We start from the raw sequence: 27609 nt of genomic DNA on the forward strand, positions 1-27609 counted from the left end.
CATAATGTAGCACTGGTTGTCACAAAAAGTACACAGATGCCAAGCTGGAAAAACAAATGGTTTATTCCATGAGAGCCAGTGTGCCTGAGAACACCACCCCAGACGTATTAACAGGGAGAAAATCTTCATAGAGGAGGATAATTGAGTTAAAACTCTGGTAAGACTAGCCAAGAAAATCAGGACAATATAAATCCCAGCTATTCCTCACTGCTGCGCATTTGCATATCAGTGCTGCTTTAGGACTTTTTCCTCTCACCTTACAGAGCCTTCCAGCAGAGCCATTTTACCAGCGGGCCCCACTGCTAACCTAATCAAAGGAGGTGAGCAGAGTGCACGTGGAAGAGCCTGACCACCTCACGGCTATAATGACTTTGCTGAAGGAAAGGAACCCAACTTGTGCCATCAATCCCAAACCTGACCCAAATATTAATAAGCGTTTCGGCAACTTCAAGTGAATTCCCCTCATTACTGCTCCAGAAGCTATGGAGAGGTATTTGGAGAACACTAGAACTCCAGCAGTCTAGGAAAGAGCTTAATGTAGACAGTGGGCAATACTTAAACCTTGCCCATCCCAGCTAACATGGATTCCCAGATTCAGGCCCCAAACAAGTTCTCAGATATAAAGTAAACTCGTAGGTAGCTCTCAGCCTTCTCATGGAGTAATCAGACTTGCCATGCCTCCCAGAGCATAGCTATTCTGCTGCTATCAGTAGAGAGGAAAGCTCTCGCCCTGGGGCATTCAAGCACTCATGCAGCATCGCTAGGGCAGAGCTCAGGCAGGAGTTAGGGCTAGCTGGGGGCTGCTTTTGCTCTGGATCCTTTGTAGTGAACCTGGACAGGTACCTAATCGACACACTGAACAGGACTGACAGAGACAGGTCTTTGAAGAAACATTGCTTTACTCCCCTTTCCCTTCCAGTGCTGGAAATAGGAGTCACTGAATCTTGAGGAAGAGAGGAGGCATTTCCTCACTGGTATGTCACAAGTAAAATGTGGAGATTTTACCTTTCTTTCCCTCTTCCTGCCCTAAGTCGTGGGCATGAGAGATCAGGGATTGAGGCAACTGAGAGAAATGTATTGACCATGTGCTAAGATTGACTAATGCCAACATACTCTGGCTCCGTCAGCGGGGTGGTCTCATTGGGCTCTGTGTGTTTTCCCCCATCGTGGTTGGGGGTCCGCTCCTCCTCAGTCCGCACCTCCACAATAGGCTCCTTGGACTCATCTTTCCTGTAAGAGAGGAATTGCATGGAGATTAGTTGCCATTCACATGAGGTACCCTTCTGCAAAGACATGCTGCAAACGTCGATAGCTAATAACAGAAACAGACTGGCCTAAACAGCAGATTACTTCTTTTTGTCACATCCCCTTCCAATTATTACCTATAGCACAGAAGACCACTGTGACGTCCAGCATCTGGGCCAGCCATTTGATGGCTACTAACAGGAACAGGACAAAACCAGAGAAATGGCTAAAGAAAGCCATTCCTAGAAATATAAAGCAGGACCACGGTGGCCCCAGATCTTTTCAGTACCCTCCCATCAGAGATGAGGAACCCAGAACTCCCTAAAAGAGTTTATTTTCCAGAGCTGTTGAGGGGACATGCTGATCAACAGGAGCAATACAAGTGATGGCAGTACTCACGAGAAGGCGGCTTTGCCCTCCTCCATGTCTTTGCCCTTGGCTCCTGGGCCGGATTTGCCACATAAGTTGACAGCAATGCACATCAGCAGGCCACACTTGTTCAGGAAGTAGCAGGTGACATCCACAGCCACCAGGAGCAGCACAAAGATAACAATGAGAATGCCTACGATGGCAGCAGTCCCAAGGCCTGATGTAGGGCTAGTGCTGGCTTTAGAGACCAAAAAGAGAAGAGAAGACGGCATTGTAGTTAAAAGGTGCATTTGGTCTAGTTATGGCTCAAATTTGGCGACGCTTAGGTTGCAAGCATGGGAAACTTACAGAAGGTAGACCCTTTTTCTAGCAGCCTTGTGTTATAACCAGTACTTTATCCTGAAGACATGCAGGACAATCTACCTGAAAAGACAGATCCACTTGGACCTAATGGGCTTTTTACCATCTCTACTGGGCTAAGGCCTGGAAAGCAGACAACAGAAACCTCTTCTACTGTAGTATATACCCAGCCAGGACTGAAGAGCTCCTGCTTCCCTCCACCACTTCCTTAGGATGAAGGCTGTGTCTAGGGTCCAGAGTGACACTGGCATAAGGACAAGTGTAAGTGAAACCTAGACTCTGTAGCGTGACGTGCCCTGGTGGGACACAGAATACTGGGTTGATACCTGTGGAGCCTCCTGTGCTGATTAGCCCCTTAGGTGGTGAAAACAAAAGGAAGAATGAAACCCCTTCCTGTTGCTCAGGTAAGACTCAGCTACTTAGAACTGGGAAGTGGTAAGCTTTTCATGTCTGGTCCAGGGATAGCTGAGCTCGTCAGTGAATGCTCCAGGAGTGTTTTGGCTTAGGTACAGACAACAATCCAAGTAGCCTTCTGAGGAAGCAGATGGTAAAGATAAGCAGACTATCACTCTGTTGACATTGTCCTGATCACAGCAGCTGCCCACTCCACCACATTTTCCCATCTACAGAATAGAAAAAATACTTTGCCTTTTCCAGTAGACAAAAGGACAGCAGGTGAGAGGTGTTGATGGAGGCCTAGAACATGCACAGGACTGCCCAGATAGTACTAACTTCAGGGGAAGTGCCTTTAACTGTCTACCTGCCTGTAAAATGCTGAGTACTTTCTTAGAAATAGGGAATGGATAAACACATCAATCAATCCTGTCAAAGCCTTTGATCATCACAAAACCAACAGACACAGTCTTGTACATTGCCAGCTGCAGCTTCCCAGCCTCTTACCATTGTACCCTGAACAGAAACTATTTTTTGTTCCCCTTTTTTTATTCAGAATAATTCTTCCCAAGCTGCTGATCTGTAAGGCAGAGCATTTGGCTGCTGGCTTATACAGTTCAGCACCTATTTAGATATACCAAACTATGCAAAACCTGCTTGCTAGTCTCAGCTGTCTCATAATCTGCCTCTCACTATGAGACTGTGCACTCAGCAAAGGCTTATGCGTCTGACAGAGCTGCTTACTGGTATTTACTGAGACAGCTGAACAAGAGCAGCATGTTTGTCACTGTCCATAGGAGTATTTTTTTTTTCTTTCAATTAAGATGCAATTCTATTAATTTCTATTGCATTTTTTACTGTTGGATGTCACAACCCCCAAACACAATCTTTTCTTTGCCTTATACACTGCTCATACCTTGTCTGTGAAAGACTGCACATGACCCATGTGAACTGCAAGAACTGCAAAAACTGCAAACCCATTGGGACAATCACATCTTCTGCCTCTGGGGCACAGCCAAAGCTTCTGGGTCCTCAGCAGGCATTGCAGCAGTGCCTGTTTTCAAGCATCTTAGTATTTACACATAGTATTAGACTTGGGCAGGCTGATGCACATGAATAGTAAGGAAGGAACTAAATTCTTCCCTGTGCAGGAGTCAGTTTTGCAGTGCCACTGGAGATCAAAAGGTTCAGGCATTCCTGTGGGCTCCTGGGCCTGACTGTTTCCATTCCACTTCTAGCAATACCAAGAAACATGTATAAACAGGGATACAAGGAGCTGGAAATGAAAGAATACCTCTGTCTTTGGCATCAGTATGACTAATGTGGGAAAGCTGTTCAGAAAATACACGGAAGAAGATGATGATTCAGGAAAATATCACAGTTTTGGTTGAAGAATTAAAAAAAATTACTGGGGAAACTCAGTCAATGTAACTTCAGAAAAGAAATGTGCAGGGATGAATTAGGTCATTGTAGCCCTGTATGCAGCAGAATAGCACATACAATAAAGGCACTTTATTTGAGCAAAGATACAACAAAATTCAAAAGCTCTAGACAGAAGGTGGATGAGCTTAGGCTAGGAATAATATATGAAATTTTAACAGAAATCCCCAAATGAGAGCTGAATGTCTTATCTTTCCCCACCAAATTTGGATTGAATAGAAATCTGCTCTACTTTCTAAACAGGGATTTTATACAGATTACTTAGCACTACTGCAGAAAAGCCTTTCTGAATACTTACCCCTCTCTATTTCAGATTAGTAACAGAAAGCAAAAGTGGAAGAAAAGGGTAGTTCCTGTTCCAAGCAATATTTGCCATTCTGCTTAAAATGGCAATGGAAGGTCCTCATATGTTTGTGTGTGCACGTCTGTGCATTTCTCTGATTAGTGCTTGGGAAGCAGAGTGTTAGGTTCTCTGATAGCCCTTGGCAATTACTAGGATCTACTGGGACAGCAGATGCTCTGCTCTGCAAAACCAAACCCCAGCAAGTACCTGGCCCCACAAAATGACTGATCTTGCTAATTGCAGTGGAATGATGAAGAAAGTACTCAGACTTCTACTCAAAGGCCCAGTGGTGGCTCCATGATTTGATCTACAGCCTGTCTACATTTCTCTTTTAGGTGGCTTCCATCAGCTTCTTGTGAGGCACTGAAAACACAAATGTAACATGAAGAAAAATCTAAATGTTCACAAACAGAAAATCTGAAAACTGTTGCAGGTATTCCAGGTTTTATGAAAGTTTTCCAAACCACAGACATATTATCAGACAACATGCAAGGCTCTTCTCAGATGAAAGGTTAGAAAAGATCAGATGTAACAGAGAAAAGATGGTTTTATGACTAACACAACAGATAAAGATGTTCAAGCCTAGCACCAATTCTCTGTTTTGCCACTGATTTTCCTGTGACCCCAAGCATCCCTGGAACAGTAAATCTTCAGCCACTACAACTGCCAGAGATTTGCTGAAGCCAATATAACCAACAGTTCATAGCAAAGATGTGCCCAGCTATCCTTACACTCTGTCCCAGGCTCCTCTCTTTTGTATTTAGGAAGCAAGGGCATAAACTATTTATAATGCTACACTAGGAGGGCTCCTATGTAACTACAAAATAATTCTGTGTTTCCTCAGAAGTCCATTTGGTTTCATTAGCATGAAGCTACAGTTCTAGCCCAGACCACTGTGGTCTTGCAGCCACAGATGATCTGCAGCTGACCCGTAAAATTACAAAGAGCACCCAGGTGACATTGAGTGACTGTGCTGTCAGTGTTGAAGTTTAACTAAGTGCTGCAGGACAGCAGTCCTCAAGAACTGCTGTAACCTGTTAGTAGGCTGACTGGCCCTGATAGTTTGGAACCCGCTGCACAAGGTTATAAAAACCGCCAAGCACTACTGTTCCCAAAGATCCAATTTCTACTATGATAGCTACAAAATAACTATTTTCTCTCTAAACACCCAAAGGAGATCTACTGAGCAGGTACAGGTCTCCCCTCCTTGTTTCTCCCTCCCTTCCAGAACCATTATCTTTCTTGCTCTGCCCCTCTGCCCCAGGGACCACGAGCAGCTACAACAGGAAAGGCTGCAAAGGCAGAAGAGTAGAGAGATGGGGAGAATGAGGACAAATCTGCAGAGGAATGCCCTTGTTTTTGTGCTATTCTCAGATTTTATGTTTCAGACAATGAAACTGGGCCAAGGTAATTGCCCACAGTATTTTTTTTCTAGGCTAGTAAGAAAGCCCTGCAATTTTCAGTAACTTTCAAATCTCTTCCACTAGATCTGGTTTTATAAATTCCAATTCATGGCATGAATTGATATTCCACATGTTTCAGAGACTAGCAATAAGGAAGAACAACATAAGAATCCTTAAAGACCTCATGAACTTGAAAGGCTGATGCTGCTGTATTTCTTTTTTCTGCATCCATTTTGTAAAGGAATTTTGCTGTTACTATAAAATGCAGGAAGCATGTAGTAGTATATTATTCAGTTTCATAGACTGGCACATTTGATCAAATTAAATTGATCTACAGATACTTTAAGAACTATTAATTCCATCCAATACCTGATTTATGTTGTACTTAATCAAGTTAGTATTTAGACACTTAGCATCCCTAACAAGTTTGCTGGGGCCTAAAAATTCAGTGTACAAAAGAAGTGTAAACAAACGGTTAGGTTGTTGAGCACCAGCTGCTAACACTGCCTATCACTAGTGAATGCTACCAGGTAAATACACAGTGGACATTTCTGTCCTGATCCAGAGTACATTCAACCTGATGAGAAGCTTTCTGTTGATTCTCTTTTGCTAGTCTCAGGACTAAGAGGAATAATACTTCCATAGGTTAAATAAGGAAACACAAAACGTTAAAAAATTTCTTGAGTCCTTAATTCTAAACCAGTGAAGAATTTATTAATTACAAATTATTTTTTCAATGGAAAATGAGCCTCCTACAAGACTGACCTTTCAAATTACCCTTATTTTACAGTGTACAATAAAATGACCCATCAATTTTACTTTTTGCAACTCTGTACAGACATCCGCCCTGTCAGAGAGAGCAGAACCACTCAGATGTGTCTTCCTAGTGGGGTCTCAGCTAGAATGTGAGGAGAATGTTCAGGCACAAAGACAAAAAAGGGATGGAGAGAAGCAGATACGATTCCAGGCATTTCAAAGGTCCTACAATATTTGGCAGAAGAGAGAACAACAAACAAAACACATAAAAATTAATTTCATGCATCAGAAGAAAAAAAACCCCAAACCAGGAGAAAAGTTATTTGTTCTCAGTGGATGCTAACAGCTTTAATTTGCAAACACTTAGGAGTATCCTTCAGATAGGAGTGCCACATTTTACAGACCTCATTCTGTCAGACACTCTGCACAATTTATAGTGGAGAAAAGCAACAGGAGAGCAACCTTCTATTCCAAGTGGCAACAGCTTCTGCCACACAGGTTTAGGCTCAACAACTTATGCTTGCTTTCAACTTAGCTACCAGGTAGCAGAAATACACAGCAGTCTGTGGAGCACTCTTTCCAAGACAAGAGGGCAATGGATACTTCACAGAACTGCTACAGACCTCCTTTTAGATTGTCACCAACACTGTGGCTTCAGTGGTCTGCTCCTGGCTTCAAGTTCTGTTATTTTCCTATGACTGACTCCCTTTCCAAGGATGAAAAGGGGAATATAAGTATACAAAAAGGAAAAACTGTAAACAGAGAGTCACGCAAAGTTCCTCTTTTCAGGAGTAAAATAGACTGTAAATCTGAACAGCTGATCTGCAGTTGGACCTCTGACACAGCTGCCCTTCTTCTATACTACTGCAATGCACACACCTCTGCCACTGGCTGCTCGTTCCACTCCACCACCTTCAAGAGTCAGGAGAGCTTCACAATGTTCTTTTATCTAGCAGAAACTAGGAGGTGTGAACAATTGCAACTGATCCTGGTGGAGCAGAATGTCATCAAACAAGGCCTTCCTGTAAAATGAAGGCAGCCAAAGTAATGCTCTGACAAACATCTTTGCAAATATGTAGAGACTTAACAACAAACAGGGGGTACAACAGCTGGAATCCCATGGGTCAATGTGAGATCCTACAAGGCTCTGCTGTTCACCACAGACACATGTAAATATCTTTTCTAAGGGCTGAGGTTCCAACCTTCCTGTAGGTATGAGCTGTTCACGTAGAACATGTGTTTGCAAAGTTGCATGTGAGTGTTTGAACTTCTGGTTCACAGATCTGAATCTATGTTTCATCTCTGAGCACAGAAAAAGAGAGCTGGCCTTTCTGAAAACTTTATTTTATTTACGTTGGGAATAACGCCTGGGACCTTGACCAGCACTGACTGTAAGACCTGAAGGATTCGATGTATATCTAGTATCTGACATGTTATGAATCTGAATAAACTGGTGGCAAAAATACCAGCTATGCTCCCTACTTTTACAAACACAGGGACAGAAGCTCTTTTTGTATATATTCCATGTTGACTGGATTCCTGTTTGCCAGTGAGTATGGGATTAATTTCAAGTAACTTCAAACACGTAAATGACCTCTCATCTACTTGTCTGGGTTTTGCCTAGTCACCATAGAGAGAAGGCCCCTCAGAGCATAATGCATTTCCAGTGCTTTAAGGGACCTCTCCTTGAATAGGAAGAATGTCCTCTAGAGGTGCTGCTCTCTCTCCACACTACACTATGTAAAGTTATACTTCAGGCAAGATCATTTTAATAACCTATGAGTTGGGTGGGATACATCTCAACCTCAGCTAATAATCTCCATATGTGGCTGAGGGAAACCCCTCAATACAAGCTGATAACAGAACTACAGATGAACTTAAATTCAGCTATAAGGGAAGGTCACACAACTTTTTAGTATTATGATTACTCTTGCTGTACCTCGATAACACTAAGGTGTAAACTCAAAAGATCTAACAAATTTTCTATGCTCTAAAACGCTGGAGGTGAGGGGTTTTTCATTAAAGAAATCCACATGCTTTTGTTAGCAACACCTGCACAAAGTTTTCATTTATAATTTAGATAGAAAAGCAGTTCACAAATCATAATGAACAAGGTCTGAATAAACACAACAGAGACTTATATGCAGAGTATAAAGTGCATAGTTAGGCAAGACTGATGGCGAGATTTCTTGTTTGTGCCTGATTAGAATTTTGTTAGGAATATTTATCCCATTCCACACAACTGATAGTATTTGAGACATTCTGTACAGATAGTTTGACAACTATGTCAACAATTTCATCCTTGGCAACCTCAGGCCCACTCACAGGGAAAGAGAGGCCCAGAGGGGGAGAAACAACCACTTTTAGAAGAGCATCAGAACCAAACAGATTTCCCACCACACAGACAATTCACGAGGGGCATATGTTTTTTTGCTGTTGGGTTGATTTTTTGTGTTTTTTTTTTTTTTTTTTTTTTTTGCTGTTGTTGGGTTTTTTTTTGTTTGTTTGTTTGGTTGGTTTTTTTAAGTAAGAATAAGAAAAAAGTCAACTGAAATCTGTTCAACAAAATGCAATATGTAGAATCTGGTAACAAAGATGCATTACATTGCACCAATTTACACCTTGTATTAATCCCATCTGGTAGTGTCACATGCACAGTTAACCATGAATATTATGAAGAAACATTAATAATAATAATAATTTAGCTGGTCATGTAACTTCCTGCAAGCTAATATTTTCTGTTAAAATAGCAAGAAAAGGGATCGCTCTGTGAAGTTGATAATAGAGTAGTGGAAAACCTGAAAATGTTAGACAAGCATCCATTACAAATTTGTATGCTCATGGGCTGTATTATGCCCCAGATCCACTATGGGTCATGAGATACTTGACTGCACACAAGGGGCCAATGAAGTTGCAAGGATTCAACCACATAAAGAAGAAAGACAGACATCTCTTCAATGTAATTCCCACAAGATGTTTATATTCAGACCACCACATCAGGAAAACCTTCTAATGCCATAAATTTCAATCCACATGCAAAAGACCACAGAGACATTTGGGCAACCAGTAGGATCATCTCTGACAAATCTTCTTTCTCTTTTTGTAGTCTGTGGGTTTAGATTTGTGGGTGGGGCCTTAGAAACCTTTTGCACAATACAGTGGTGGATCAGCACCAGATGTGCAAGAAAATCAGTAAAAAAGCAGTATCTTAAAAGGCTTTCTATAATGTACCTTCCTTTGATGAAAAACAGAAAGCAAACAGCAACAACAACAATCTTTCTTCACATCCATTAAAAAGGGAAAATTCATTACAAGTAACAAAAAAATGTTAAAGAGAAAAAACTTGGCCTACGCCTTTTTTCCTTGTTACAAAATACTGCCTTTTTCAAATTAAACATTTTTTGTAAATGTTCTAATGTTCTCTGTGTTTTTGTTTTTGTGTGTGGTGTTTTGCCCCTCTTTTTTTTTTTTTTTTTTTTTTTTCTTCTCTGAACTGACATGATCCTCTGAAGCAAAGAAGTTATCTGCTTTCACGCCTTGGTGAGACCCAGGCCTTCTCAAGAAAATATTGCTTTATTTTATTTTAAGTTTCTAACAGAGCAAAAGCAGAGTCACTGCAGAAAGAAGCAATGAAACAAAGGAGGACGACGTTGATGGACTTCCCAAGGTCGCTGCAGGTGCCAGACAATGGTTCCCAGGAGGGGAAAATATGGTTGTTTAAAAACAAATTTGGTGCATGTGGCAAGCGTGGATGTTTCCCCGTGAGATCCAAGGTGACATGTATGACGACAGACATAGGAAAGGAGTAAGGGGAAGAAGGGAGAGGGGAGGGAATAAAGGACGAGGAAGAAAAAGAAAGAAAGAGAGAAAGAGAGAAAAATAGATAAAAAAAATTAGGTCATAAATATAGAAAACATAAGAATCAAAGGTTTATTTAATTTTGTAAATTAAAATGGCTAACGGCTAAAGAAGAGCATTAGCACATTCACACCGACAAAAGGGCCGGTTCAGAAGCTCAGCAATGTCCAAAGCTGCAGAGCAGGGTCCAAGTCAGGGTTTATGGGGTTCGCAAGCAAATGAGATTAAAAATGATGGAACAGAAGGCTCAGCGAGAAACACAAGAGAATGGTTACCTACTATTTGAAAGGACAACACTGCCTTTTACATATTTTTTTTTAAAAAAAAGCGCTTTGCTGTAGCAGACAATCCATGTGCCTGTCCAAGTCCTTCCTGAAAAGCCTGTTGTACCAAGGACTTGGATAATAGAGCCAGGTGACTAAAACCCTGGAAAAGCAAGAAGGTCTCAAGAATACAGGACTAACTTTTCCATTTAGCCCCCTAGCTGATTGTAAACTATTCTAATGCAACTATTACTACTGAAAATAATACCCTTATCCTTCCAACCATTTTAAAGACACTGTACTGATGATTGTAACAAAGGACTCTACATAATAAATATACATTGTGTCTGCACGAAATTCCTAGCTATTACTGTCAAGCAGGGCAATGCCATGTTAGAGGCATTGGCTTTGACCTCTCCTATGTAGCTCATTTTGAAATAAAAATGTAAATGCTAAATGCCATGAAAACAGTAAGAGATGCTAAAGGAAAGTAATAGACAGAGCCTCTTCCCTAATGAAATTTGGCATACTTGCCTTCATTTCAGTAGAGGCCTATGGACTGCATGTCAGAAAAATCTAGCCTGCCCTTTGGAAATATTTTCCCCAGTGTTATTAGTTTGGAGATCAGCTCAGGGAACCAAAGGGTCTGGAAACACCTTGGAAGGCCTAGTAGAAAACAAAGTCCTCTACAAAACAACCAATCAAACAAAACAACACAGAGAAAGAATCGTAAATCCAGCACAGCCGTCAGTAATCATTTCACTGCAGTGCTCTACTTGCCCCTGAACCAGAGCACATTCTTTCTGAGAACCAACTGCATCCATCTGTTCGGTCAATCCTGCAGCGTATTTGCACTCCAAAACAACTGCTTTTCCAAGTGCAACATTTCAGTGGCAGCCTCAAATCCTGATTCCTCCTACGCTTCATACCAGACTAAGTGAGAAATAATTTCAGAGGCCAAAGTTACACCTGTGATAACAAACTGGGCTTTCCCGCCCCCCCCTATTTTTTAGAGGGTTGCTGCCTATGTTGCTGTTGGATTTAAAGGGCTCAGTGGCATCTGGGCTCGTTGCTCCTCCCATTGCCATGGACTACAGTATGAATACCATGTATTCCAAAGACAACAGTGTTCTCAAAATTTGCTAACACAACTGTGCAAGACATCCCAGTTGTCTCAGGTAGCTTTGTTGTCCCATTGGGCATGTAACAGAGGCTAAAAGAGAGTATCAGCACAGGAAGGCAACAATGGTTGCACACAAAGGGCTGTGGAGGAACAAAAAGACTGATCAGTACTTGTAACTTTCCCTGGGGAGATACACAGTGCAAAGGAACCACTTTCTGCTGTTTCCAGCCTACTGCATTTGACTGTTGAGCTCTGAACTGACCTTGAGGCACTCTTTGCCAAATTACCCTCACTTTCTCCTGCCACATGAGTCACAGTTGTCCTTCAAATATGTGAGGGTAGCAAGTATTAGAGCTGCTGAAAATGAGAATCAGAGAGTAAGTTGCTTAAATGAGTTACTGAGGGTCCTTCCACCCAAAACTACAGCCTTGTTCAAATGTACATCCCAATCCTCTTTCGCCCCATTTCCCTCCTCCTCCTTATCCTCATCCTCCCTACACATTTTTCAAGGCCCAACAACTAGGTCACACATTTGTATGCTTAACAACATTATCTGACTTGATCAAGTGGAGTTTCAGCATGTAAACTGCACAAGTCTCAGCTGTTTCCTTCAGACAGGAAGGGAGTAGATGCAGTGGGGGCAGACTGAGGACTGAATTCTCAGTGCGAGGGAAATACTGAAGAAAACTCTCTAGTTGTTCTGAAGAAAAACATGAGACTGAGTTAACAATCTAGAAGACAGAATGAAACCAAATCACTCCCATCAATATGGACTGTCAGCACCAATCTTGGCATGAATGTGCTTAACTCTGGATGTGCAGTGAGGACTTATCTTGACTGACTCAAGCTTTGAAGTTTGTCCATCTGCCTTTAACCAATTAAAACTTTAATTTACAGGTAGTCCAGCAATTTCATCCTTGAGGCTTTATTTGGTTTAGGGGATTTTTTCAGTTTTGTATTTGCTTGCTTGCTTTTTAATGTGTGCTACTACCACCTGTGTAGAAAAGATATACCAACTGTCCTTCCAACAGCCTCCAGCGAACTGAATTCCTAGCATCTCAGCTGACAGGGTCTGCTTGTTTATTTGTAGCATTTGTCCTTCTACCTCACTTTTTAAGCACACTTAGTACAGCCTGTCTGAAACAAGCGTTTCCAGCAGCATTCTAATGCTAATTACTTTTTCCTCATGCCCTACCCAACATTAAAACAGTGCTGTTTTAAAATTACTGTAATTTGATCTGCATTTCATTTAATAAAAAAACTTCTGAGAAAGATTTTAACCCCCTCCATTTCCAACCGCTAGCAAATTCCTTATGCCTTTATTCCTCCAAAGGCTGATCTGGATGGACAAATGAGCAGTAAGCAAGCCCCAAGCAGATTTGGAAGAGAAATCTGCATTGTAAAAAGCATCACCCCTGAGATCTGAATGGTCTCTTTTGTTTTAGTTTAAAATGGGAATCCCACTTTCTGGTTTCAGAAAGCATTTTCTATCCCCTCTTTTTCTCATCTGGCAATCCTGTTACCCTGATACAAAAAGCCAACATTCCCTGTAAATAGTCAGACAAGGATTTGTCATGTATCATTCCTCACAGTGTACTGCTAACGCTGTACATACTGTAACATGAACTACAGTACAGGTATGTACATGGCAAAAACTAAGCTTTGGATGGGTAACCAATTGTGATAATGGCTTTAAGCAAGCAAGTTGTCAGGGTTACTCAGGCACATTAAAGGATGCAGCACTGTTGCATTAATTGGAAGCAGAAAACAATGGTAGAGCTTATGACTGCTGTACCTGGGATGACAGTAGGCTGAGCAGAAGTTCGGAAAGCATAGTGAGCTGGTTTGGACTTCCCTTGCTGATTTTCAGCTATCACATAAACCTCATACTCCGCATTCCAGTCCAGGGACTTGAGCATGACGTGGTCACTGCCAGATGGAAGTCTGATCTCTGGTTTCCATTCCGACGAATGCTTCTGCAGAGCAGCAAGATGACAGGCCGGGATGCAAAACACACAGCACAACATTAGTAACTAGCTTTGAGAACAGTGTAATGGCTAACTAACAAATGGAAAAGTGGGGAAGATTGCTACACAAGCACACGCTCCTCAGCTAAGTCAGGGATGCAAAACATCATGTGCTCTTGGCTCTAAATGGAGAGGACAAGAGATACTGAAGCAGCTTCTTTCCTGCTCAGAATCCTGTTTTCTGCAGTGTCACCACACCTGAAGAAAATCCCTCAGTTCTTCCTCTCATCTTTGTCACATCACAAGACTAGTTCCATTTCAGAGGGGCAACGCTGCGACTTCTGTATGTCTATGCCCTGCAAAGCACTTTAAGAGTGTTCTTTCCTGTCTTAGTATGTCAAATTTAAATCATCTGAAAGACAGAGATTTACTTCTTAACCCAGGTTTGGCCTAGCTTACCACCTACCATTCTATTCTGCACTATTTAAGAGAGGTATTTAAAGGTGCATACAACTAGTAACTTTGATAATTCCTACTCCAGTTTCAGGGAATCCAGATGTACATTTCATTCAGACAAATTTGAAAAACCCAATGCCAAGGTACCTTGCAGACTCGGGCAGTCTTCTGGGAGTGGAGTGTGCTAACAGACTTTAGTGTCTCTGCTGGACTTTATGGTTCTGTGATACTAGATTGTCCTTTTGACATTCCAAAGACTCTCCCCATTCTAAGAAGCTCTAAGTGACCTAAAATGCACAAAATGACGGTGGTAACTAATACTCTTGGGATTTCTAGACTGCAGTGCAAAGTCTGCTCTGTGACTGTACAATAAGGATTGTTCATTTGTAGCATATAAAGAAAAGATGAGTAATAGCCAATATGGAATTAGTTCAGCACCACATCTGTCAGACTCAGTCACTAAGAAAGTGTCTTGCTTTCTTAATAGCTGGAAAGCTTCCATATTTCACCTCAAACACACTGGTACAGCTCAGCTGCCACCAGGTGTATTAAGACTGAGAAAGTGTGCAGACAGTAGAAAAAAGCTTCAATAACTTCTGGCAATTCTTTCTGCTGCCCTCAAGAGCTTTATATTCTCATTGACCCTCTCCTCAAGGTCCTACTCCTCAAGGATGTGCTAAGCAATCTGACTGGGTGTTCTTTTGTAGGAAAAAAACAGAAAATACCATCCAACACAAAACAAGGGCCACATTCAGCTTACAACAATACTAGCTGCTCATCACATAGATGTTCTCTCCCCAGACTAGGGCTAGATGTTTTGCTCAGAGAATCATGTATTTTGCAATTCTGGGTAATTTACAATGAGAACTGATTAAGTTAGGCCTAAAGGGGAACCACTTCCAGTAGCATCTCTCACTTTACCTGTATCTGTATTGACTACATTGAATGTCTTATTCAATAATCTACAGAATAATTTGGTAGTGAGGCACATATTAATCAAATATGGAAGTTTCAATGACCAACAGAAAGTTATTATTAGATACATGTCTGAAGGTGGGCAGTGCTCTACACTATGAACCTCTGGTCCCCAGCTATTTAAACTGCTGCTGGCAATCCCATTTCAGAAGTACAGGAAATGAAATAATACTAAGTGCTTGTAATTACCATATGTTCACAGTTCTACGGAAGACAGCATGGAGAAATAATCTTTCATAGGCAAAGTGAAAGGAAAGAAAATCAGATAAAGATTATGTATGTTACTTCTGTGCATGTCATATCTCATACCCTACACACTTCCACCACACACACTTAGCAAGTATTCCCATCCTGGCCTACCTACAAGATCTCAGCTTCAGGGTTGTCCGCCTACATAGTGAAACCTAAGTACTGAACAAGCTACATACAAATCAAGCTTGAATGTCAGTCATACTTACAGCTTTGTATTTGATCAGATAATGTCGAATTGGGGAGCCACCATCATCCTGCTTGATAACATTCACTTTAATGGAGTTTCCATCTTCTCCCATGTGACCTTCCAGCTTGGGTGCACTGGGTTCCCCTGAAACAATGGTGGATTTATGTTTACTTGTAAAAAAGTCATTAGGAAAAAAACTACTCATCAAGATCAGAAAAATACTTCATTATACTCAGCTGCCATGGTATCAACCTCACTCTGATCCAGAGGACACTCTGTGTCTAGGGAACAAATATTTACAAGACCCAAGTACTACTTGTATTTGGTAGCTTGTTTTCACTGATACGAGTTACCATTTTCCTGTGTGCTGGAATGGAATCAGAGGCTAGGTGAAAAAGACCTCCCTCTTCTCCAAGAATATTCTAGAGCAATGACCAGTTCCTCACTACTTTTCTTGTAAAACACTGATGTGAAATACCTGGAAAATGTCAAGATAGGGTATGTGGCAAACAGGCAGACTGCTCCTGCGAAGTGTAGGTGTAAAGAGCAGCACCAAAAAGGGACATTAAGCTTGTCATGCAGACCTGAGTTTGCACTTTGAATGTTGTTTAGATTTTACAGTTGCTGGACCAGAAACTCACTGGTGTGCTCACTTCAATGAGTGTGGAAAAAATGGTACTGAATCACAACAGCACATCTTTTCACTCAGCTTGCACTGGTGTAACTAATTGCAATGAATACAGGCTAGAGAGAACTAGACCCCTTCACTCTTCTGTAATAATAATTTTTAAAAGAAAAGCTATTTCCCAGTTTGCACCCCTTACATCAGCAGAAAACTGAGATGCCATTTGCCTCTGCAGGGCACGCTGATTCACAACCACACCCTTTCACGCCCATGTCTCTAACAACTGCGTTTTCTAGCCAATTCCTCCATAACCTGCATACGTGATCTGTAGAGGATGGTTCCCCAATCCCAACTCAAGTATTTCCTTCTTGCACCTTTACTATAACACCTCCCCTAACAAAAGTCAAATACATAGATTGATTGATGACATATTTATGCCCCCACCCCCCTCAGAAATAGTGCAGCAAATTGCTCAAGAGACATGCTTTCTCCTTCTGCTTCCATATTACCCTGGGGATCCATTGTTTCTGAAGTGCTCTGACAGCCTGTGAATTTACTATGCACGAGGCATTTTTACCTATTTATTTGGTTTTGTGGAAAAAGAAACCCATCAACTAAGCAACCTTCTGTCCCAACAACATAAGTATCAAATTAGCAAAAGAAGTTAAACGATAGAAGAGCACCGGTCTCTCTTTTCAGAAGTGACATAGACCACAAGATCCTGCTAACTTTCGGTCAGTGTCTAGATGCTTGCTTTGCTCAGTTTTACACAAAGGCAAGAAAGGCTTAGGCTCCTCTATGCCAATGCTCATCTGAGATTGGAGTTAGAGCTATTATTTCTACAGCCCTGCAATGTCCCAAGGTTTAAATACTAGTCAGTCAGTAAGACATGACCGAATTTATCATAAAGTTTGATGAAGCTCGCTAGGTCATCTTACAGTACTTCGAGACTTCCTTAGAATCAGCTATATGATGTAGTCTAAGTGTTTAAGCCATGTATTCTGGACTTAAAAGCTTCTTCAGAACTTCTGACCATTTCAGCTGCTATTCTCTGGAAGTTATTCTGCCCAGTTTCTTTATGGGTAATTTAAGCAAAACCAACACTGCAATTATTTGTAAGTTAAACTTACAAATCAGCTCAGTTAGCAATTACAGCAAACTCCTGAGATTAATTATACTTTGCTGGCTGGACTCATTACAGGGTCTTAATTCTTACAGGTATTTTATATAACAATTAAAGTGGTTGAGTGTTAAAAAGCAAAAAATTCCTACACCCCTGTTTAAGCACAGTTACGCATGTTTTATGGATTTTGGAAGTATTTCTATTTAATCATCTGAGTGGTGAATAGCGCATTTAGAGCTGACTACAGGAAATTTATATACAGAGAATACAACAGACAATGCACATCCCGTGTTTTGCTGTGCACCTGGAGTCAAAACACACTTCCCAAACTTTTGCAGCCCCAAGCGTGTACACAGGTTTGCTGACACTGAGCACACACTTCACCATTCTAGCTCGAAGTGACCTACAGTTCTGTTAAATCACCTCTGTCTTTACTTGCACTGCCACTTGTGGTTTGGACAATGGGGTTTCTTGAACACATGCTCATGGATACACGAAAGTAAGGTGAAACACAATTAAAAGATGATCCAATTTGGAATGTATCCCAAAAAGAACAATACCTAAACTCTGAAACAGTGACATTTGTGAGTTAAGAGTCTAATGTAACCAAATGAGAACAAAACCAGGACACTGCAGTAACATTTGTGACTTTTTAAAAGCTCAGCCTATTGCCTAGAATAAAACTTTTAAAAAGATTTAGTTCTGTTGCATTATACTAAAAGTGAAAGGAAATATGCAGGTAGTAGTTGTATGAAGATCAACTTTGAAAGTTAACATAAATCATGAGTATTTACAGGAACTTCTTTCAACCCAAACCCCATTCTCAGTTCTAAATCTGTTCTGTCTGTATTTGCATTCAGCTACTAATGGAGAGCACATGCATTTCTGACTGGCCAGAGAAGGTCAATCCTCCAGTATCTTTCAAAGTTGATCTTCAGAAGTAATTTGAAGCTCTTCCCCCTCTCCCTTTTCCTCCACAGAAAGAATTCAAGCACATTTTTTTTTTTTTTTTTTTGGTGAAACATCAGTGAGGAAACTGCAAGATCTAGACTGAAAGAGTAATTTAAGATTAATATGATTTTCTTGTGGGCTAACACATGCTTTAACATACCAGCTGTTCCAAGAAGGTAATTACAGTCCATGGACATACAGAAGCCTTTGATGTGAGATACATACATTTGTGTTTCACAACATAGTAACCTCTCTTAAAGACATAAATAGGGAATGCTCCTTTTTTCCGTGTTATGTTTTTCTTCTCCAGATCCTTGCCTCTGCCTATATCCCCATTATAAGACTCCCTTGATACGAGGGAGACACTCAAGAGGTGTATTCCACCCTGCGACAGGTTTCTTGGTGACAGTATATTGAAAATGCAAAGGTAATGCTCTCAAGGTGACCATGCAGCTGCGCTTGTATGGACCTCTAGTGTGGTTTGAAGCAGATAGCACACAGGTTACATTACAAGAGGTGCTATGCACACCTCCGGAGTTTTCCTGGTTCACATAGTATAGGGCCATTCATGTCTCAAGAAAGGACAAGAGAATTTCCTGTTTAACTGATGACCACATTTGCTATCTACTGTATAGACAGAAGGCTGGATTTTTATCTTTACTGATAACTAACTGAGGCTGCATATTTGAAAATGCCTTCCCAGCTCATGTTTCTCCTGGAATTATGAATGCTGAAAGCGTTCATAATGCATCCAATGCATTGCTGATTGAAAATTGAACAGGAGAAAGCGAGTTCTAGATGAGCAGAAGTACCTCACCTAAGCATATTGAAAATATGAGATTAACCAAACAATTATATTTTTTTCTTTCCTCAATCCTAAAGGAAAAATATCACTGCAAAGGTTACTGGTTTTGACTACTGAGTTGATTTGAGATGAAGAAGCTATTACTGCAATTGTGTCATGACTATTAACCAATAATTAAATGAAGCCAGAAGCAAATGTCTTATTCTATTATTTTCTCACACAAGAAACTAGCTCCCAGCAACAACTAGGGGCAAGGCATTCACGGCTACTTATTTTGCTGGACACTGAGCCAATTGATGCTGCTGAAACATTTACGAGCAGCAATGCTTAACTGTTGCTGTATTTGTGGTACAGTTGATGAACGGCTTCACTGATAACTAGACAGTACAAGATCACCATCTCCTTCATACTCTTTCCCATCCTCACCTCAGAGAGAGAAAATTAGTAAAGAGATCTTTAAGTGATAAGGGAAAACTGTACTTATAGAATTTGACCTCTTGTCTAACCCAGGCTAGACATTTTTCCCATGATTGAGCACCAAGACTAAAATGTGAAGGAACATCCTCTGGAAAGATTCTTGATAGATTTTAAATGCCAGAGATACTGCTGTAGCTTATACACAGCCATTCCACTGATTAATTACCCTCTGTGCTGAAACTTTTCCTCACTTTGAATTGTCTAGTTTCTAGCTGCTGATTCCTTCCTTACCCAATAATTTAAATGCATTTCTGCTCTGAGAAACATTATTTTCAGGTAGGAGAATATAGACCACTCCTAATGGCTGAAACCCAACAGGCATAGCAGTGTAAGACCTGGTGAAGAATACTTTAGTTTTCTCTCCATAAAAACATGGTATTTAATTTTTCTCAGGCAGGCAGATGTAATCCAGATACAGGGCTGTAAAATTAAAAATGGGTTAGTGTGTAGTTTCAAACAAAGAAGGAAGAAATTTAGGGGGAAAAGTTTAGTCCAGCAGAATCAGCATCCCTATAAGTCGTCAAAATGTCAGTAGCTGAAGAGAAAAGGTTGTCGTCAGAAGGTTAGAGAAGAAACTCATGCTCACAGAACATGCATCCTCCCTACAGGATGGGGGCTGAAAAGCAAAAGTGCATTACAGAGGTGTGCTACATGCCTGGGGATTTCCCATTTACACTGAGTTAACTGGACATATTGCAGAAATCTGCCTATTCCACCCATAAAATGTGGGATCCTTAAATAATCCCTGTTGTGATGCTGCTATTTAGCTTATTGAAAGCAGGCAGCTCCAAGCATGCCAGACTTCCTCTGTATAATCATTTTACAAACACCTGTCTGCTTAGAATTCAGTCTGCTGCAGAAGGAGGTATGCAGGATCTTTTTCTTTCACTCTGTGGTGCAACAACGCTGAGTGATTAGGTCTGAGCAAGATGGCAACTTATTCACTCCAGGAGCAAGAATCCCAAATAACGCAAGTGGAGCCCTCCTGGAAGACAGAAGACAAGTAACTTAAATTTTTACCCCTGTGCTTTACTCTCCTTGAGAAATGGGATGGATTTTGCTCAGAGATGTAAAGATTACAGGTTTTAGCTGCCTGACATACTTTGTTAGAACTTGACCACTTCCACTGATTTAAACGTTGGTCATAGAACACTTTTCAGCATAGGAAAAAAGTAAACCAAATAGGTGCTTTACCTCTGAGAAAAGCTAATAAACTAGCATGGCACACTGCCTGCTTCTTGCCATTTATACTGTTTTTGAGCAAACCTTCTCTGGAGCTGAGTTCAAGAGAGCTTATGAAGTCCTGTATTTTGAAAGGCAACTCATCCACTCTGTGAAGGCTCTTCCAAAGGTGCCATTGCCCAGAAATGACGAGCTGTGAATTAGATAGCCTTCAATCTCTTTAGTGCCTTTTAAGGAAAGTAGATCTATATCTGCTCTCACATCTTCTGTGGCTCTGGGGACTTACTTTTTTTCCCCATTAACTCTTATTTATCTTTACAACCACAAAGATGTGCATGAAAAAAACCCACCCAGACTCAAGCTCTTCACCACTCATCTGTCCAGATTCCTCCTCATATTCCTTATGGCTGGCTTCTCAAGAAACAATAATGACATCAGGATAGACTCTTGCTGCATTGGTTAGCCTAATATCAGATTTTAGGCCAGAAATATCTCACTGGCCAGTATGAGACACAAGACACTGGGACCTAGTGGCTTGAGCCTTTCAGCTCCTATCTTTCTAGGAAGCAGCACAATCATTTTGCTGTTTTTAATGAGGGCTACCCAATTGCTGCACTGTACTGGATTACAGTGCAGGTCCAAGGAGTCATCTGTTACTGCACAGTCTCTCTTGTCCAGCAACCAAGTCTGCAGCTTTCAGAAAGGAAGAAGCCAATGCTTTGCTCTGATAAGAATACAGGACAGTACATGCATAAAGCGAAGCATTATTTATGATGTCACTGCCCTGTCAGGGTACACATCACTGGTAATCCAGTGTTAAGCTCAGAAATGCATTTTCTGGGCTTGAGATGTAACTCAGTGAATCTGACCAACTGTACTTGAAATAAGGAACTGTTCTGCAGGCTCCTGAAGCCTGAATCACTACCGGTTACCTCCTATACATGATGTGAGGATAGATGAGGGCAGTGCTCTGAGCTGTTGCATTTTCAAATTATTTTTATGCGCTCTGGCTAAACCATCAGCACCAATAATCTCCTGCTGCAGAGAAGCAGTAAATGTTTCCTGGTATCCTTTCAGTGATGTTTAATTTATGTTCAGAGTGCTTCCTTGATCTCATACTAGTCTGATGTAGCTGGATTTCGAAGGAGCTAACTGTTTTTAATTATCTGGTTTTCAGCACCACAAGCACCAGGACTGGATGCAGCTGTAGTGAAAACCTGAAGAGGAGAGAAGAGAATATGAAAAAGCAGCACGAACTTTTCTCTAGTCCCAGAACATGGAGTGTGTGCTGGACCCCAGAAGTGATAACAACACAGATGACAGAGATCTTTTATCACATCTCTTCTCCACTCCCATCACATGTGTTCCTTCTGCCCACCTTCGAAAAGCAGTTCAGATTGGTTACTAGACAACAGCAGCACTTAACGAGCTTAAATTCTTGCCCAGCTGGCACCGAAGAGAGATCCTGCATCCTTGCTGTGCTTAGAGAATACAACTGCAATCTATGGTAATTTCTGCAACACGTGAACAAGGAAGCAGCTGATTTCTGCAATCTTTGACCATCATGTAAATAGGAGTAGATTGTGACCTACAGTGTCACAATCTGAAACAAACATCAGCCATACCTATGGAAAGTTTCCACGAGTGGTAAATATACACAGGTGAGAAAAAATAGGTAGGAAGTCTTCAGGATGCACACGAGAGAAGCAAACATCAACAATCAAAAATAAGGAACAAAACCAGAAGAACATGCAAAAACGAGACAACCGAGTCTTCAATCCTCCTGGATTTTGACCAGAGAGGGAAGAGACTAGGGGAAGAGGGGCTGCTTCCCATGCATGCAGTCATGTGGGAAGGTTACTGGTGTTAGTTTTGTTTTCCTGGCAAACCCCAGCCTAAATCCTCTTCTGGTGATAGTCCAAGACAATAAGGTGATTCCAGAATTAATAGGTTGACAAAAAGCCAATTGCTTCCTGGCTTTCAAAATTGTTTATTTGGGGAAGCAAAAAAGCACGACTTTCCCTCCCTGCCCCCCTTTAGATTATGCACAGAGTATTAAGTGAAGTTGTAAAAATCACAATGTTGCAGAACTTGTTTTCACTACCACGCACTTTACTTGGAGACTGATTTCCTCTCCATAAATTGCAAGGGTCAATCATTTGCTTCTTGATTTCATTAAGATCACCAGCTACTCTAACTGTTGCTGGCAAATGAGTTCAGATTAAATCCCTTGCCAGGCTGAGATACCGTGTGGGAGGAATGAGCTGCTCTGGCAAGAAAGGTGCAATAGCACTTCTGAAGCAACTTGTGTGACGTCTAGCTCCTATCATGTACTGTGTGTGACTACATACACTACTTTATAGAAACAGAGTTCCCACCCTAGCTGTGTTTCACTTTTACTCATGATAATGAAAAACTTCTTTCTTAAATCACAATGTGACATGCTTACCAATAACTAAATTTCAGAGATAGAAAATTTCAGATCCTTTTGATAGGCTACTAAATAGTCAGAGTGTAAATATTTGTGTGTGTGTATATATCTGTATAAATGTATCCTGCATAGGGTGAAAATGTTGCTAAAGCAACAGGAAATACAGTGTTCACGTTATCTGAGGATCTTACTCATAATCTCCCATCAACTAGAGTCTGCAGTTGGCACACTGGCACCCTGAAAGGCAAAAGCATTTTTGCCATTTGTGTTAATGCCAGAGAGAGTTTTAGAACTTTACTAGGACACTGACTGTTGGATTCTGATAGTGAAAGAAGCAAATGACTGAGCCACGTGATTTTTTTTTTTTTTTTTTTTAAATTACTATTTTTCCCTCCTCCAAGTTTTTTCAAGATCAGTGTGGAAAACTGAAGCTGAGTTGTTCACATGCAGACAGTGGTGAGCGACTTTTCCAAAAGGCTTGTAGAGGAATTTTGGAGTGATGGAATTTGGAGATCCCTGGTCACTGACCAGAGGGGAATCCTCACCCCAAATCTAGGCAACCAATCAGAACAAAGTATTTTACCTTCTGTTCACCAGCGTGGACGACATCATCAGCACCATGCAAGCCACATGACAAAGTCACATGATACGCACGCACATGATTGGTTGAAAGGAAAGTGGAGGAGGTCACATGGAAAATACAAAAAAATTAAAAAACTGATGTAAACAATGGGCAAGGGAAAAATCAACAACAGAATTACAGACTAAATAAAATAGAAACAAAATTAAATTAGCCAGTATATATCAGAAACACTAGGGAGACAGTAAAATCGCCTGGAAATATAAGAATATTAAATCACAGAAAGCACCGAGTTATGACCTTGTGAGTGTTAGGTACAGCAGCATCACTGCTTATTAATACCAAGTCAAAGAAGAAACTAAAATTATTGTAGAGTGTGCACCAGAACTTGGACAGCTGAAGGAATCCACAAGACTGTTGGAAAGAAAAAGGGAATACGTCGTTATTCAGAAACAGTCCAGGCAGCAGAGGTGAAAGGTCAAAATCATGGCCCACAGAGTTCAGTGAAGACAAACCTTGGCATTCCATATTAATGTATTCTCCCCTTTGCAGAAACAAATGTATTCCTAAATAGCAACAACAATAACAACTGAAAAAGAGAAAAACCTACTATGTCTATACATTTCCAAGAACACAGTTTTTGATCAAAGAGCTGCAATCCGAATTTGGTCAGACAGACAGTTATCACTCAGAGTGCACAAGCTCCAACCAACCATCATATTCAGCCTGAAGATTCAAGGAATGGCATGAGTCACATACAATGAATTACACTGGTGATTTAATGCATGCAAAAGGCTCTTCTGTCAACAATGAGAGGAATGAAGTGCTCTGCACTGGAAATTAATTACAAAGATGGCACGAGGAAGGCAGGTACTGCTGAAAGAGACAAAGAAGCACACAGATTGTATGACAGGGGAACGGAACCGAAAAAAAACAAAAAAACCCCATCAGTTGTCGGACTGGAGGACATAACTAATTCCATGCTCTGTTTCCCTTCCTAAATTACTATTTACTTTATAACTTGCATTTTTCATGATCATTCCCCTATCTCATCTTAATGAGGCTAATTCACAGTGCTCTGGAACTTTCCTGTTAATTTCATCTAAGGAGAACTAAACCTTTAATCTTCTGGGTGCTTGTATCTGATAAAATTAAGGGCATGTCATTACTGGGGAAAGAACTGATGGTACAAAATGCAAAATTGATTTGTTACAGTTAAGCTTTCAATCCATTGTCTCTAGTTATAAACACAGATTCATGGAACTCTAGGCAGGTGTATCATGAGGGAGAAAAGTTTAAGAGTTACTGTGAGATTGCCTGGAAAGGCATTCAGTATCTTCTTGCTCATGAGGAAACATGTTTCCAAATCCCCAGTAAATTTAATATGAGATTTAAAAACAGGCAAGAGGCTGACTTTTAGATCACTTCCTCCTGAGAGGAAGCTTTAAAGAACAAGGGCAAACTTAACAGTATAAATATAACCAAAAGCTACTTTGGTTAAGGCTTTTAAGGTGCAGATGACATTTGGAAATACTGTCTTTAGCTTAAAACCTTGACATTCATCCTATTGTCATGAGTAGAAATCAGGTAGTCAGAACACTGATTGTCTTGGAGCTTGCAGGAGGAGTGATGCCCTGGTACACATGGGCTTCTATTCACAACCAGTACTTTTGTGAATCTGAAAACACAAGGGCTTTCATAGTCTGCTCTGTCTCTCTCGGGACTACTGGATCAAGAAAACTGATAAAAGTGTCTTTTATAGATCCTGTTATGATCAAGGCTTGTTAAGAGATATGGACCCTTGACCAGCTTACTTGCAGATCATATTTTTTAAAAGCATGAAAAGGAGAGATGCAGTTTTGTCCGTTCTGTGAAAATGCTTCTCCCAAACTCCATAGCTAACGGGATCTTAAGAGTTTCTCTGAACATTAAATGCATTTGGAGACAGGGACCTCAGCACCGTTTGCCTTGAGGTACTGCAATAGTAGCTCTTGGATTCTGGTTGGACACAGGCAGTGGCAGAGAATATATGTGTGTACTTCATGGTAAATCTGGAATGAGTGAAAGGGAAAGGCAAAAGAAAAGGAGTGTGAAAGACAAATTAATTAATGAACACCTGCTATCAAACTTTCACTTTTTATCTAAACAGGCTTCCCAAACACACACATGTCTATCTTGTTATAATAAATACTTGGTGGCCAGGCGCATTTCTTGGGGAAAGAAATGAAAAAGCAAAAAATGAGACACCAGCTTCTTGGGATACCCATGTGACCTTTTTCCCAAGACTGCAACCTATTTTGAATTGATTGGATGCACTGTGCAAGATAACACAAGTTTTACAGAAAAAATACACTTGGCTTTCCACCTGCACCTGTCTTGCTCAGTGTCTTCCACCTCTGTCATCTGCAACTTTTTAATCTCTTGGCCACTATCTAGTAAATATGACAGAAGTTCCTAATGAAAAACCAGGAGACTAGATAGAAGAAAGACCCACATTAGTACCTCAACTGAAAAAAATAACTTTTTCAAGTGACCTCAAGCAATGCGAGACAAAAAACATTCCACAGTGGAGAAAGCTGCAAGAAAAACTTCATTACTGCCACTGATAAAGAATTATTTATCCAAGCAACCTAAGAGGATTAAGTCAAAGGAGATATATGTTCCTAAACCTCTTACATGACTATAGGCATGTTACTGACCACATAAAGTCAAAACTTACTAAAGCCAGTGATGAAACCCTCTGCAGCTTCATTAGGTTTCAATTAGATCCACAGTTCATTTTCTTGACTTCATGATGATACACAGCAGCTCTCAATTTCTAATTGCTTTTGGTTTCATTAATTTAACCACTCAAGTTACGTTAGGCTAAGACACACAATCATTCAGTGGCAGCATCAATAATTAAACAATGCAAAGTTCTAAGAGCACCTGCCTTGTGCCAATGCCTTTTTATGCTGTTGAACATAGCATATGAATATGTTGCAGAACAACTTAGCATACAAACCAAATTTGTTTACTCTTTGCATAAACTGACTGTACACAAATGACAATGAGGCAGTGAGAGATCAGATCTGTCTCTGTTCAGGTGAAAATGGAAAATTTTACCCTTAAAAAAGCAAACATCCATTCCCCCACCTCCCTGCTCCCCTCCTCCCCTCCCCCAAAAAAAACCAAACCTGTGGAAAATGTTTATCATGAACTAGCTCTTAGTATCTTTTCTGGGTAAAAAAGACTCATTCTTTTTAAGGAACAGAGAATGTTCTGCAAAATATTAACACAGAGTTTTCCCTCAAATGAAAGCTATCCTTTCCCTTAAAGTGAAGCTATCTCCTAGCCCCACATATGAACAGCCGTAATGGACTATCTGCCTCCTAAGAAATAAAATAAAAGATTACTAGTAGACCTGCTGGTTGACACCTTTCCCCTGCCCTTCACCCTTCTCCACCCCACTCTCCAAGTCTGAGTCTAATTAAAAGTTCTCTTCAGCAATACAGAACCACTACAACTTCAGATGCATCAGGCATGTTGTATACATGAAAAATACTTCCAAGAATGAAAGCGTTTGTTGTGGTCACTGACAGATAAAAGGATATTTCATGCAATGTGTAGGACCATGAAATGTGGCAGTCATAAATACAGTAATAATTTTTTTAAAAAATTCCTTTGGCAGTTCTAGACTAGCCATACTATCCTCTCTGTCCATCCCAAAACCCAAAATAACCTCATACTTCATGCTTTTAGTATCTTTTCATTTAAAAGTGATGAACCATTTTTAACCTACTACAGGTAAACACACAGGTCTTTATCTTAAAGATGGTATTCGCAGAAACAAAATACAATTTAATACTGTAAATCAAAAGAAAAGCATTTGACTTTGTAGAAATTATTAGTTGTTCAGAACACACATGCACCATGCAAACCTATGTCTTCCTTAAGTGTTTTTCTTCATCTTCCAGAACTGTGTTGCAAATATTTGCTTGGCTTTCATATTGACAAGGTACTTAACAAGAACTGAGGGACTCTGAATCCAATTCTCATTGCAGAT

At 40.6% G+C, this 27609-nt stretch overlaps 1 protein-coding gene across 10 annotated transcripts in view; it reads right to left on the reverse strand.

The window, feature by feature from the left end:
- The window catches only part of NCAM1 (neural cell adhesion molecule 1), a 150390-nt gene that overhangs the window by 6433 nt on the left and 116348 nt on the right, over positions 1 to 27609 (reverse strand). For 5 of the 10 annotated variants that reach the window (XM_042800639.1, XM_042800638.1, XM_042800637.1 and 2 more), the window contains 4 exons: positions 15410 to 15534; positions 13349 to 13529; positions 1645 to 1852; positions 1114 to 1230 (listed from right to left, as the gene is read on the reverse strand). In XM_042800639.1, the coding sequence (XP_042656573.1) occupies positions 1114 to 1230; positions 1645 to 1852; positions 13349 to 13529; positions 15410 to 15534 (631 nt within the window). Of the gene's footprint in view, positions 1 to 1113; positions 1231 to 1644; positions 1853 to 9829; positions 9981 to 13348; positions 13530 to 15409; positions 15535 to 23567; positions 23571 to 27609 lie in introns of those variants that run through there. The other 5 variants (XM_042800636.1, XM_042800641.1, XM_042800640.1 and 2 more) reach the window with 2 other exon arrangements.

Source organism: Tyto alba, unplaced genomic scaffold (assembly GCF_018691265.1).
Source record: "Tyto alba isolate M040663 unplaced genomic scaffold, T.alba_DEE_v4.0 Super-Scaffold_32, whole genome shotgun sequence".
Taxonomy (NCBI): domain Eukaryota; kingdom Metazoa; phylum Chordata; class Aves; order Strigiformes; family Tytonidae; genus Tyto; species Tyto alba.